The 15,000-nt window shown below is 39.4% G+C and overlaps 1 protein-coding gene across 2 annotated transcripts in view; it reads left to right on the top strand.

Moving 5' to 3' along the window:
* Positions 1 to 15,000, top strand: part of PTDSS1 (phosphatidylserine synthase 1) — a 33,367-nt gene that overhangs the window by 2,119 nt on the left and 16,248 nt on the right. For both annotated transcript variants that reach the window (XM_005150877.3, XM_005150876.3), the window contains exons 2-6: positions 2,858 to 2,949; positions 4,462 to 4,506; positions 6,736 to 6,860; positions 10,877 to 11,035; positions 14,478 to 14,629. In XM_005150877.3, coding sequence (XP_005150934.1) covers positions 2,858 to 2,949; positions 4,462 to 4,506; positions 6,736 to 6,860; positions 10,877 to 11,035; positions 14,478 to 14,629 — 573 coding nt within the window. The remainder of the gene's footprint in view (positions 1 to 2,857; positions 2,950 to 4,461; positions 4,507 to 6,735; positions 6,861 to 10,876; positions 11,036 to 14,477; positions 14,630 to 15,000) is intronic.

Genomic DNA, 15,000 nt, shown 5'->3' with positions numbered 1-15,000 from the left:
GAGTGCTGTCTCCATTGCCTTATTTGGGACACTTCCCAAACCATATGTACTCTTTGAGAAACTGCAGGAGAGGACATAATCCCCCACATGCTTCCAGGTCTGGCCTTTCTATTCCCATGCACTGAGTCTCCAGTGGCTTGTATTTGTGATTCCACTTCCTGGGCGTAAGGCATTGTAGACTTCCCAGTAAAGTGTGACAAGTGATTCTTTGCTTCCTCTGCTGTCATAGCTCTCCTGATCAACTTATTATGCAGGGTATTTTCTATGTTGTTTCATACTGATGTTGTCAAGTAAAGTTTATTTTTTCAGGAACTTCAGCATAGATAGAGGAAATTCTTCCCTTAAAGTCTTTCTTGTCTCTTCTATAATTATTTTATGTCAGAAATATGTGGGGCTTCAGAAGATCATAGAAAAGGCTTTTCCCTTGGATATACCAAGCAGTAATGTAGGGTCTCCCTTGTGATCACTGGGAGCAGCTGATGCTGACTTTGAGTTGATAGATAAGGATGAAGCTGACTTCGGACAGCAGTAATTTCAGGTAGCAGTAATAATACAGAAAATGAAATGTGTGTTTGACTTTTCCACATTAAAGTGGGGAGTGGAGGGGTATTCTGGTTTTTAAAGCATGTTCTTCTCGTGCTTTTGGCAATGGCTGCAGATGTCTTGGTTATTTTCTGCTGAGTGATCCAGATGCTTTGGAGCGGAGGCAAGGGATGGCTCTAGCTTTCCCTGTGTTCTACCTCCCTAGAGAGAGGGATGTGGCCTTCTCTGAGCCCAAAGGCAACCAGCAGGAGGGCAACCAGTGGGTGCTGGAGGGGATATTTTGTGGAGCACAGCAACAGGACTGAGAAAGGTGACAAATCAGTAGCTTCCGTGTGAAATTTCAGGGGTTTATGGAAGCAGTAGTAAATAGTCTCTCCAGGCAAATACTGTAATTCTTACGTTAATTAGTGCACAAAAGTGAGTCTCTTCTGATTTTACCTGCTTCTGGCAGGAAGATTGGATGTCTGTCCCTTTTGAAAGGTATCTGCAAGATGTTTTAACACTGCATACATCATCTTTGTTGATTTTGGGGGGAAGTGGTGCCAACACGACTAGGACAGCTTTCCTGAAGCTGAATAGTACCCAGAACTCTGATATGCAAAGGCAAAGACCCTTCAGTGCAGTTGGTGTGACAACTAAGTGATACAATCACAGTGTCTGTCACTTCTGTCACTTTCACGCTGAATTGTGCAGTGATAAGACTCTAGTAATCTATTCTTTCTTAAAAAAAAAAAAAAGAAGTAATTCCTCCTCTTGGTGGCACCTGTGACAGCATGTACCTGTGTTATTTGTGTGTGTTAAAATAGGAATGTGGTTTTGCTATCCAATCCATTGGAGCCCAAGGCTCTGGCTAGGAAGCACACTGGATAGCATGAGGCTGTTGAGATTGCCAGGGTAGCCAGAATTAAGCTCTTGAACTTGGGGTTCATATCTGGTGTAATTAGTGTCAGCCTGTGCTGCATGGCTGCTGGAAAATGACTGTTAAATCTGGACTGAGCTGGTTTAAAGAAAAAACTGCTGTGGGGAGTCCCTAAGGCCTGCAGAGAAACCATTCATGTTTAATGTACTTTTTCCTGCCATACAGTTAAACTAACACAGTGCTTAAATGCCTCACAATGATGAAAGTCTGCTGTGGAGCTGTTAAGGTTCAATTTTGAGGAAAAGGGAAATAATTCTCCAAAGTGAGAAATATTTTGTAACTGTAGCAAATATCAAATGTGGAGCACATTTATACTGTCACATATTTTTTACTGAACCATTCAGAAATGTGATGGATGATCTGCCAGGTGGAACTTTATCCCACTGAAGGTTGCTGGGAATTTTTTGGTATCATTGGTTGGGAATAAATAAAGGAATATATTTAAATAGATAAACTGATCCTATGTACCTGAAAATTACCCAAATTTAAAACTTTTATTTCAGTTCTAGTTGGCAATGCATTATGAAATATTAGCTGTACGCATTTTGATAGTTTGAATATTGTTTCTATTGGTATTCCCAAGGTATCGTAGAACTTGTTTGTTATAAAACTTGGGTGGGCTTGTTTTTGTTAACCTCATTGCTGTTCACTATATTCTACCTGCCTGAAAAGAAAGAGAAGCTCAGTCAAGTTTGCCTTGGCATTCCAAACTGAATTGTTAGGTCTCTCTTCTGGCCACAGTGTGACAGTAGCACAAATAATACCTGGTATTTTATTCAGAACTTTGGCTTAATAGATCTAAAAGCAAGATGCTATTGTCTTCGGTTCTTTCGAGTTGTGCTATGTCTCCGTTATACATGAATTCTAAGATGTGCAGTTATTTCTAAAGTCTGATTGTAATTATTGTTTCTGCCCTGTCTGCACTCACCTCAGGCATTTGGCATTGGAAAGAGGCTGAGGAAAGTGAAAGGCATTGTGAGCAGCACCAGAATAGGAGAGGGAAACCTAGGAATTGCATCCAGGCTTACCCGGTAGTTTTGGTCTAGGTCTCTGTTTGCTGTGTAAATGTACTTTGGATGATGCTTCTGTCAACATTTCAGTGGAAAGAAGCAGGAAGATTTTTTTCACCTTGTGTTTAGTTGTTGCTTCTGCATTGACCTCTAACAATGCTTATGGCTAGCATGTGTTGATTATATGTGTAACTCTCTTGTGAGAAAGGGATACCCAGAAGTGCAGAGTGAAAATCATCCAGTGCAGTTACTGTCTTGATTTGTTATATAATCAGCATGCTTTTTTTTGTTATACTGAATTTCCATATAGTTTTTATTTAAATAATAAAACCTTTCAACTTCATCCTTATAATGTACTCTAACACTTTGTTGTCTGTCTCTTCAGGGATGATTCTGTCCCAGAGGATAATATTTGGAGGGGTATCCTCTCTGTGATTTTCTTCTTTCTAATCATCAGTGTTCTAGCTTTTCCTAATGGTGAGTAAGGTTTAAACTGTTTATATTTCACTTTTTTGTAGCATGTGGATTTCTCTTTATTGTCACTGAATTTATTTTGATTTTTATTAAAGTATAATTTTTTAATGTATTTTTTCTTTTTTGAGTTCCTTTATGTTAAGGAACAGTCTAAAAATGGGTTGCAGTCATACTGAGTGGAGATAACTGGAAAATGCAGTTTTATTTATAGTCTGTCTGTATCTAACAAGGAAGTGAGGTTCTCAAAATCAGTGCCTTTGTTTGCAGGTGTGTAGTCGCAGTTCAGATTGCTAAGTAATGATGCTGCAGATCCTTAAATAATGCTTAAAAGGAGTCTGCCTTAGTGTGTTTTAACAAAAGTGTCAATCTACAAATTTGCAGAAATATAACAGCTTATGTAAATGGCTTTACCAGAGGGTAGTGATAGTTAGAAATGGTCTTAAGTTGCATTACAATGTAAAACCATGGTTCGTCAGTAGAAAGTTGGGCAAAGGTTTTGGTAATAGTGTGAGGAGCAGGAAGTGCCAAAAGGTGAAAAAACCTTGTGTGACACTAAATTCTGTGGAGGAAATGCTCTTACTGCTTAGTTTTGGTTGGGGGGGGGGGGTGTTATTTTTATTATTACTTTAATTTTTACTTATTACTGTTAGCAAGAGCATAATTCTTGGGGTTAAATCTAAACTGTCTCATGATTAGCAGTGCTCAGAAAAAACAGTACTTGTGCTCAGGGCTGTTTTGTGCTTCAGAGCTGGGATGTGTTTTTCTCATTTTAAAAATCATGAATCCGTACTTTTCACAAAGTGATGCCTGGAAAACTGAATGCCACAGAAAAATGAGTTTTACGCATACAGTGATGAAAGAGCAGTCTGCAGAGTGTGCTGAAAATATTTGTTCAACTACTGCTTGCTACCTAAGTGTATGATTCACGTTTACAGGCTTTCTAGTTTCACCAGTCTTACCTTCTGTGCTCTTCACATTAACTGAGAGGTTTTTAATCTCATAAAGTCAGTTTAGTCAATGGTTCTTAAGTAAACAATGTTGACACTGGTAAAGAGCATAGGTATCTTCAGCTATATATACTCAGTTTGGAAGTTTTAGGAGGCCTATTTCATAACATTTCACGGTTGTCTGAAGTGTAAGCATCATGGCTCTTTGATAACACGCAGAAATTTATAATTGATAACTTCACGGGGAGCAAGCCATGTGTGAGGTGTGGTCTGGAAACCAGATCAAGAAGTCCTCAGGTACATCTGGGATATTGTGTCTCCTGAGCAAACAGACTACTACTGTTCTGGAAATAACTATGAAAATAATGGAGAATTTTGTCTATAACCTACTAATTGCCAGTCTCATTTTCCTCTCTGTAATCTGCTATTAACTTTTTTTAAGATAGAGCCACGATTTTTGGGCGTATTACATAGTTTGGTGGAGAACTGATTCATGCTCATGCCAAATCCTTGTGAGGTATTGAAAAATTGATTGTCTTCTAATAAGCTTTTTGTTTACTGTCCACAGGACCCTTTACACGTCCCCACCCTGCAATATGGAGGATGGTTTTTGGTAAGTTCGGGTTGTGTTTCTGACCTCTTCAGTGCTTCTACAGCACCATTTGCATTAACTTCCATATGAATGGAGTTGTTATGAAATGTAGTTGTGCATCAGACTTGTGTGAATGTCACTTTCACTTCTGAGCAAGTGCTTATAATCTCCTCTTAGTTATGTTTGGAATGTTGTAGTTATTTGGTGTTAGGATGGTGTAAATTAAATCACCAGAAAGGGATCATACATTCTGATACTCTGTTTTAATCCTGTTTTGTGTTTGTACTTCCTAATCTCTTTCTCTCACACCCTTCCTACTGCCATCTTTTCCCACCCCAAAAATGTTTGTTTGTTTTTAATAGCTACCACATATGCTATCTGACTTCTAACTAAATCCAGTTTAGCAAGGTGCTGCCTTTCATGATTTCACAATATGCTGTTACTTTGTATGTTAATTAGTGTCATTGTATAGCTTAACATACATGTATTAATATTCTTAAATTTATATATTCATATTCTTAACTTAAAATTTCAGTAGAAATACTTGTAAATATTTGTATTCATAGTTTGGAAAATAATTCTGTTAATTACAGAACTGACTGAGGACTCTTTAAATATCTGAATTACATGGAAAAACATGAGGAATTTTATTTTGAAATAATTCAGGTTTCACTCATCATATCCCAGACTTTTAAGCACATTTGCAGAGAATTAGGCACACTGGATTTAAAAGTTGATCCCTTTCTTTTTAAGGGGACCAAAAAAGTGGTCTCCTGCCACCTTACATATCTAAAAATGAGTAGTCTCCCAGAGTAGCTGATTATTCATCTGTTGACATTGAGAGGATACTGTTGATTACATAGTACCCATTAAAGAATCCTGCTGCTTGTGAAGTTTGGGGAGACAGAGGTCCTACTGCTCATTTCAGGTTTCAGCAAATGGAAAGTAAAAGGTCATTCTTAGTGTTGATCCTGTCTAAGCTTGACCCCCTGTACTTTCCGGAAAAGGCTGCATACAAAATCTAGAGCAGTGTTTTTACCTGTGTAATTCTCCTGCTTCTGGTATGGCTTATTTAGCCATGCTTGAGGTATTGGACCTGTTTGTGAAATGATGAAAGGCAGAAGTAGTGTGTCCTCAGTGTTTCAGGGTGCACTGTTGCCTCCAGGCTGTTTGTAGCAGTGTGGCCTCTGTTTACCTGATGTGTGTTTAGGATGTACTGCAGAGGACAATGCTTCAGTTCATGTGTGTACACTTGAATGGAAGTTGTTTTCTAGCATAGACTGGGGACATGTAGACTCTAACATGTAGAGTCTGGTTATACATTTTTTGTATATACATTTTTTTTAATTGCTGTAGTTTATTTTGGGTAGCAGATACTGAGTTTATTCACATTAATCTTTCTACTTTCCATGACATTGCTGCAGGATACAAGTAAGTTTGAGTGCTAGAATGTGAAAATGGTAGTAGTGTCTGTGTGCCTCTTCCAAATGTGGTCTTAGATATCTGTGAACTTGAATAATGTAAAGATATGCTCCCAACAGTGGCTTCATCTGCCCGCAGATCCACACCTCGGAGTCTTAACTTCTCAGAATTCTTTTGTTTTTTAAAAAATCCATATTGAGACACTGGGAGGAGAGAAGTAGTAGTCCCAAATGCAATAGTGTTTTGTAATTTATAACGGTGTGAAAACAAATAATAATAATCTTTACCTTTAAAAGCTTCAAGCAGCAAATTTTCTAGCTTACAAAAGTAACTCAAACTGCATTAGTTTATAAGTAATCTTTATTGCCAGCATAGGTCAGAATTGCCACATGGAATTATTACATTGATCTTTGTGTTGAACTCTGCATGTAGGCTTAGGGACCTGCATTAGTGAGACCAAGAATACTTAAAGGGACAGAGCTAATCTAAGTCCTGAGTCTTAATATGTCCCTTAATAAAGAGTTTCCTGATCATAGCCTTGTAGTGCTTGTGTTTTAACTAATTAGACTATGTTTGGATTGGGTTCATGCAGTTGAGCATATATTATGTCACTTGAAACAGGAGGTGATGTGAAGGGGCTGAGTGTTCAGAGATTACCATCTGACTTATGTTTCTTAAGCTTTTTTGCAACTAGCTGCCATACGTAGAAAACTCATCTGTGCAAACTGGGCACGTATAGAGCAACAGTTTGATAGCAGCTTTTCAGACTGCGTGTCCCAGGGGGGCCCTGTGAGTGAACATGATTTTAAAGCTGAGTCTTTTTTGCAGGTCTCAGTGTGCTCTATTTTCTGTTCCTGGTATTCGTGCTCTTCCTTAACTTTGAGCAGGTAAAAGCAGTGATGTACTGGCTGGATCCTAATCTTCGATATGCCACAAGGGAAGCAGATATTATGGTATGTACCCATGCCACCTTATTGAACATTTTGGCTATTTTAGGCATATTTTGAGTGACTGGGAAGGTATAAATATGAATTTGGTGGCATAAGCAGTACAAGTTTGTGCTTATACTTGACAGAGTCAATGAGCCTATTTATTTACATTATAATCAATTTGTGTGAAAAATGGTCTTCTCTGTATTTTTTTTCTAATACAGGTGAGTGTACAGTTGGGAGTGTGAGATGCGTTTGAACTGGGGTGGCTTTGGATTCCTTTAAACAATAAACATGAGCCTGGATACTGAAAATAGACTTAGCAAGGTAGTATCTAAATAAGGCCAGTATGGTGTGTGTGTGTCCCAGATCAGTTGGGGTTTTTTTTGATGCCTCAGTGCTGCACTTAAAGAACTTTGATCTTTCCTTATTGCTCTGACCTTAGTACATTATTGTCATGCTACTGAGAACAGGGAAATCCAGGCAGAGCAACTGCAGGGCTCTCCTGCCTTCCTTCCAGTCACTAGCTAAGCACTGGTGCTGTTACCATTGGGGGAACTACTTCCACAGACCATGATCTGGAGTGGCATGGAAAGCCAGGCTTGTTCTTCTGCCTGCTGAGCAGCTTGCAAGGAGTTTTTAATACAGAGAACGTTGTTTTTCAGGTGAGGACACTAGCACAGGGATTTGAGGCAGTAAAAGGAGACCTGGGAAGAGCATGTGAGGTATTTGGGGAGACAGGCAGAAGAGGGTGTGAGCAGTTGAGCACCAAGCAGGAGAGGATTACTGCATGAAGAGATGAGAGTGCTGTTATCAGACTCATGCCTCAAGAGTAAGGAAATACACTGATTGTTTTTCTTTGGCAAATAACAATTTTCTGCATATGCAAACTACTGCACAGCACCTAGTCAGCAGTGGCTGCAAACTCCCGCTCTAGCAGGAATGGAAAACTTTACAGTGCAGCAAGCTTATATAAGTTGATTGATAGGGCTACATTCAGGCTCCTCACCTGGAAAACTTTGGATACTTCAAGGGTTGTACCTCAGCAGTACATTTTGTACAACTCCAGCATCCAGAATAGGGCTGTGAATTTCTGTCCTGCAGGAGATGTGTGGTGGTGAGGTGTGGGCAGCCTGCTCTTAAGGTTGTGGGAGGACACATTGCGAAATGGAGCTTGAGTGTGGTGTTTGGTGATGTTGCTGAGCAACAAAAGGGAGCTGAGCTGAGGAGTCTTGGTAGGTCAGATTCACCTGGCTCTCCTGTCATTTAAGTTAGAAATAAATAGATTCAAGTCAGGGGAGGACTAATATTACTACTGGCACACAACCACAGTACTGTTGTAGTCAGCAGAAACTTGCTCTGTAGTACTTTGCAATCCTGATACTGTCCTTAAGTTTGAGCAAATTTTTAAAGCGTACCTACAGTGAAGGCTGCAGCTTGGTTTCTTGTACAGGGCTGGCAAAGTTGCTTGAGTATAGGAGAAAGTTCAGTGCATTTCACTGTCTGGCAGAGCCACAGCTGGAAAGATGAGATAGAGAGGGTAAAAGCACCAGTAAAAATAAGAACAAAAAAGCAAAAGCCTTGAAGAAAAGCTTACTTTTATAGTAACCTTGCTGTTACTCACTCATTAGAGTTTCAGATATCATGGTGTAGCTAAGAGCCTGTGCCTTCCTTCGTGAATTCTGTGCTTCTCATGCTGGGAAATGAGCCAGGTTTAGACATTTTGGGGTACATGTACTAAAGTGGCAGCTTTGCTGTCCTCAGGACAGGTGACACAGCTTTCTCTGAACGACCAGCAGCACTGGCATGTATGAGAAGCAATACCATGATTTCACTTCAGAGAGCACAAGCACAGTGGGACTAAAGTAGTATTTGTGTAAAATTGTGCATTTTTCTCTTTAGGGAGACCAGGATTTAAGCCTTACTCTGCCATGCCTTTTTCAACTTGGTCGTGGTTCATTTGTGAACGATTAGCAATAGTTCTGGTCTGAAAGAGTATCTGTTAACAACACTAAGTAAGCAGTGCTTTGTTGTCACCTGCAGGTGGCAATGTACATTTTAGGAATGTTGGAGAGCAGAGGCATTTTTGGGTTTGTTGTTTGTGTTTTTTTTGGGGGGGGGGGGGTTGGTTGTTTTTTTTTGGTTTTGTTTTGTTTTTTTTTAAATTTTTATTTCCAGTTGGTAATAGTTCAGTTTGTGCCCAGTGACAAGACAGAACCTCACAGATGCAGTCTCCTGTTGGCATAGAGATTTTTTTGTTGTTTGGCAGTGGTTTCTAGCACTTGCTGTACAACATGGCAAGAGAAAGCATTTCCTTTGTTGTGGATGGCCAAAATATTTATATTCTTAAGGAATTTGCCTCTCATCTGTGACAAAACAGTTGCAAGTTCTCTATAATTTTATATATTTAATTAACTAATTCAGCCATGTAACTGAACTTTCTCTCAGAATGTGGTCTGGGAAATTGCTTTCGTGAGGAAAATAGAACACAAAAGATACTCAAGTGAACAATGAGATGAGTAACATAGCATTCCAAACTGGTGAGGATTAGCCACTTGTGAGCCACCTCTGAACACCAGACAGCATGAAAATGGAGGAAGGTGGTTGTGTCAAATCAAGACCCACAAAGCAAATAACTGTTTCTGGAAAGTTGTTTGCTGGTTTTAGAATCATAGAATAGCTAGGCTTGGAAAGGACCTTATGATCATCTGCATCCAACCTCCCTGCCGTGGACAGGAACACCTCACACTAAGCTGTGCCACGTAAGGCCTCGTCCAACGTGGCTTTGAACACTGCCAGGGATGGAGCATTCACTACCTCCCTGGGCAACCCATTCCAGTACCTCACCACCCTAACAGTAAAGAATTTCTTCCTTATATCCAATCTAAACCTTCCCTGTTTAAGTTTGAGCCCGTTACCCCTTGTCCTTTCACTACAGTCCCTAATGAAGAGTCCCTCCCCAGCATCCCTGTAGCCCCCCTTCAGATACTGGAAGGCTGCTACGAGGTCTCTACGCAGCCTTCTCTTCTTCAGGCTGAACATCCCCATCTTTCTCAGCCTGTCTTCATATGGGAGGTGTTCCAGTCCCCTGATCATCCTCATGGCCCTCCTCTGGACCTGTTCCAACAGTTCCATGTCCTTTTTATGTTGAGGACACCAGAACTGCACACAGTACTCCAAGTGAGGTCTCACGAGAGCAGGGTAGAGGGGCAGAATCACCTCCTTCGACCTGCTGGTCACGCTGCTTTTGATGCAGCCCAGGATATGGTTGGCTTTCTAGGCTGCAAATGCACATACTGAAGCCGGCTCATGTTCATTTTCTCACCAACCAACACCCCCAAATCCTTCTCCACAGAGCTGCTCTGAATTTCCTTTTTGCCCAACCTGTAGCTGTTCCTGGGATTGCTCCGACCCAGGTGTAGGACCTTGCACTTGTCATGGTTAAACTTCATGAGGTTGGCATCAGCCCACCTCACAAGCCTGTCAAGGTCCCTCTGGATGGCATTCCTTCCCTCCAGCATATCAACCAAACCACACAGCTTGGTGTCATCAGAACTTGCTGAGGGTGCACTCAGTCCCAGTGTCTATGTCACTGACAAAGATGTTGAACAAGACCGGTCCCAACACCGATCCTTGAGGAACACCACTCGTTATTTAGCATTACCACTAAGTGTTACCGTTATTTAGTGTTATGAGTGACACTACTCGTTTTATTAGTGTTAATTTTATTGCTTCTGCTGCTCTTCTGTCACATTAGAAATGCATGTTCCTTCAGGCACCAAGGTCTATCTTTAAATTAGAGCTGTAACTGTGGTGATACTGAGTCTTGATACTGAAAGTTTTCCTTTCCCTCTGAGGAGAGTTTAAACTCTCTCCTCTAGAAAATTTAGAAGGACAAGAAAGCAGAATAATGCTAATTTTAATACTCTTATAATTTCAGGCTTGTTGCACTGGATGGAAAGAATTTTCTTAATTCTAGTGCTTATGAACCTGCCAGCTGATTGAGGTGATTTTTAGTTGGTTTTTTTTTCCATTAACAGGAGTATGCTGTGAACTGTCATGTCATCACCTGGGAGAGAATTCTCAGCCACTTTGATATATTTGCTTTTGGGCATTTCTGGGGCTGGGCTATGAAGGCTTTGCTGATCCGCAGCTATGGGCTGTGCTGGACTATTAGCATCACCTGGGAGCTCACTGAGGTAGGCCACACATTTATCTTAATTGGAAGTAAATGTGTGAGACTTGTTCTTGGCAAAGTGTGAATGTTACTGGAAGGACAAATTGCTAGTTCTTGGTCACAGATTTACATTTTAAGCCTTATAAACCAGATGCTGGGCAGTTGATGCAGTTGTGTTATTGGACAACAGCAAACTGAGGTTTAGGTGATTTACTACTACTTGAATAGGAGGGAAGTCTAGGGCAGCCTATTAGTGTCACCCATAATATGGTTTTCTGTTGTTCTGGGAGTCAACAGATTCGATACCCATGGTACTTAAGATGTTGATTAATATTCCCTGACTCAGAGCAATTGTTCTCCTTTTTCACGTTCAGTATCTGTGATCTACTGTTATGATCTCCTTATCTCAAATACAACAGTGTTAACTGCTGTGTGTAGACATGCATACTGTCAAGTACAGGGCAGTTGAGAGATCACCAAGGAAGGTGTGAGGACCTATGAGCAGAAGTCTACGTGGAATGGCAAGACATCATTCAGTGTGTTGTTTTCTGTCATGAGGCCTGAGCTTATAGCCCTTCTTTTGTTAAATTGTACCCCCCAAGACTAGTTAAGTCGTGTTCATTGACATAAAAATGTGAGTTTTTTACTAGACCTAGATCTAAGCTAGTTCACACATAGTGTAGCCTATTGTACCATGGTTTGGAGAACCACTATCAAGCTTTACTGCAGTTCTCCTAAGCAGCTGTGTGAGTAATTTGACTGTTGGCACTTTCAAATCCTATTTTGGATTTAAAAAACCCCAAAGAAGAAATACTTGACTTGCTTCAGTCAATTAACTGTTACTTGGACTAGTGGTTCCTATTGTTAGACCTTGTTTTCAGAATTCAAGCTGATTAATTATTACTCTGATTATTTTTGTTTGCGTGTAACCTAGAGCTTGATTAGTAGAATATGTGTCATGTCAGACCAGATGATACATTTCTATAAAAAAGTTTAATTTCAGTGAATTTTTTGATTGGGCAATTCAGAGGAAAAAAATTACAAATCCAATTTAGACTCTGCTTTTGGGACAGCATGGTCTAACCTGTCACAATAAGCGTAGGTGTAAATGAATTTGATCTTTAAAATCATAGTTTTCTATAGAGCCTGCTGTCTTGAGAATGCTTGGCTCATCTGACAAGGCATTTATCAGTCAGAAGCACAGGTAAGGATTTAGTTGTATAAAGTCTTCTGAGTTTGCAAATACTGGTGCGATGAGTTCCTTTTCAAAACACATTTTTATTCTGTGATATTGAAGGTTATGCTGTTTTCTGAGCTATTTTGAAACTGCTTAAGGTTGGAATTTCACAAGTACCCATCCACAAAAAACAACTTTGCTGGTTATTGTACTTATTTTTTCCCTCTGGAAAAGAATAAATTTGTATTTGTTTCACATGCAGTCTTACCATTCAGTTGATCATCACACAACCATCATCTTCAATTTGACACCGCATGGGGTGTCTAGTATTCCCTGTTGTTGAAAATCAGCTTATTGGAACAGACAGTGTGTTGGGTAAGGTTCAACATATAGAGAGGTTATCACTACTCAGATGGATTTTTAATGAATTAGTTAATTCAGGAGAGTCATTGGAAACCTGCAGAAGTTATCAGGGCAGTTACGCAGGGATTTAGCTATGCATCTCCTGTTAACATTAATGGATTTCAGCTGACCACCTGTTCTGAAATGGGACACTTGGCTCATGCTCCATGCTATCAGATTGAATTTGGGATACAGGCAGACCTTGGTGTCTCATTCTGAGAAAACAGCACCTTAGAGATGGTCTGGCTAACACCTCAGTGCTGGTATTTGCTGCCTTATTATCTATAATTTTTGATGGGTTTGTCTGGATTATTGCAGATTGAGATTTGTAGCCTACTGACCCTTTCAGATAAAATTAGTTTTAAATATGAAAGGGAAACTGTAGCAAGATAATCAGCAACATTGTGTAGCTTGGGGCATGAAGAGAAAGTCAGATTTTCTTTTCTACAGGCTGAAATTTCCATTGCTTTGTCAAAGAAAACTGAGTTGCTTTGATAAACTTGCAAGAGTTTTCACAGAAACTGTCATGGCCTATATCAGTCCATGGTCCAGTATTCATTCCTGTTTACAGAAAACCTTGTTCCTTTTCCTGGATCTGGGTTGTTTGTTTGGGGTTTTTTTTAGTATCTTTATACATCTGTTAACAAAAGATACTTTATTACAAAGTCATAACAATAATGTCCCACAGACATGGTGTATGTACGTTAAATGACAAAAATGGTACTGTTTTTCTGGAAGTAAGTGTATTCATTATTTTGCTCTGTGTTTTGTTAAGCATCTCCTTGAGGATTCCAAGGGGACTGCTTTAATATATGGCTGTCTTGATATCCAGTCCACAGCTAATTTTTTCAATTTTTTGGTTGTTGTGATTTTCCCTGTAGAATAGAGAATATTATTTTCTCTTCAAGGATAATGAGAGGTGCTGAATCCATTGCTACCTCTCAGTAGATCATGTTTACATCTTGCCTTAACTCTGGCCACTTGTTCTTCGTGCTATAGAAGTGTGAAGTCATCAAATGTATCTATAAATACATTTAATTGCCTTACTAATGCCTCATAGCGGTATTCAGAAAGAAACAGATTTCTTCAAAGGTAAATGATTTGTGAACTTTCCAGGGAAACACTTAAGAAACTGAATGTCCGATTGGTGTCAGCTTTAAAATCTGATGTTGGTTAATTTCTAGCTTATTTTCCAGTATCTTAATCATGTGAGTACCTTCATCATTAGTGCTTAACATAGACCAAGCAGGAATATCTCCTTAAACTCTAGCCATTCTGAATCAAGTATAGCAGCAAAGCTTGTAGTATCTGAAATATTGGTGATGTCTCAATTTGTATACAGTCACTCAATTTCCTAAAAATAGTAAATGAAAGAATTTTGAAATAAAACAAGTCTTAAGCGCCCTGAACTCCAATATGCTTAATACTGACAGTTGTTACAAATGCATTCATTTTACTTATTGCATCTTGTTGCTGGTTTAGAAAACATCCTTAAAACTATTTAGCTAGAATAAACCAAAGATGCTCTTCAATTCAGCACAGAACACCTTCTTCCCCAGGGAATGTAGTAGTTTTGCTTGTTTCATGCATTTCTATGAATGTTTTTTGTATCATCTTTTGAGAGGCCAAGTGCTGCCTGATATCCTTATGTACACATAGCCCCAACAGGGAACAGTGAGAAGGAAGCCTCTAATGTCTTTTGTGGTTCAATTCAAGGCCTTCTGAAGTTAATGGAAGGGTGCCCATCAAATTTCAGTGATTGTGGGTCATGTCCTTGAAGTATGACATGTACTGAAAAGCTGATTTTTGAATGTGTACTAAAAAAGTGAATTTGTATGAATTCTGTACTGTTCCTCACCTAGAATCTTTTTGCTGTATTCTGTAGCTCTTCTTCATGCACCTTCTGCCTAATTTTGCTGAATGCTGGTGGGATCAAGTCATTTTGGACATCCTGCTTTGTAACGGGGGTGGCATCTGGTTGGGCATGGTAGTTTGTCGTTTCTTGGAGATGAGGACCTATCACTGGGCAAGCTTCAAGTAGGTCTAAATTAAAATAAACATTATGTTTAATGTTATAATATTAAATTAATTTCCTTGGGAAATAGACCTCCTTCTTTGCATATCTACAGTGCTCTGTGGTGTAGAGGGGGCATGCATCCACATGTGCTGGCAGTGCTGTAGATTTATTTTATATTTAAAAAAATCTATCTCATAGTAATGCTACTGTGCAGCATATATTTGTAAATATGGTTATGTATATATAATTTTGCATTGCAATTTGAGTTACAAGCATGAATGCCAAATGAAAATATGAAGTAATAAAACTATTTGCATTTTCAGCTCATTTTGTACAAGTAAAACTTTGAAGAAGGCAGTGAACAAAAACTTTGTTTTCTCATTATATGATA

This window comes from Melopsittacus undulatus, chromosome 1 (genome assembly GCF_012275295.1).
Source record: "Melopsittacus undulatus isolate bMelUnd1 chromosome 1, bMelUnd1.mat.Z, whole genome shotgun sequence".
Classification (NCBI taxonomy): Eukaryota; Metazoa; Chordata; class Aves; order Psittaciformes; family Psittaculidae; genus Melopsittacus; species Melopsittacus undulatus.
This window is presented reverse-complemented; position numbering and strand designations above follow the sequence as displayed.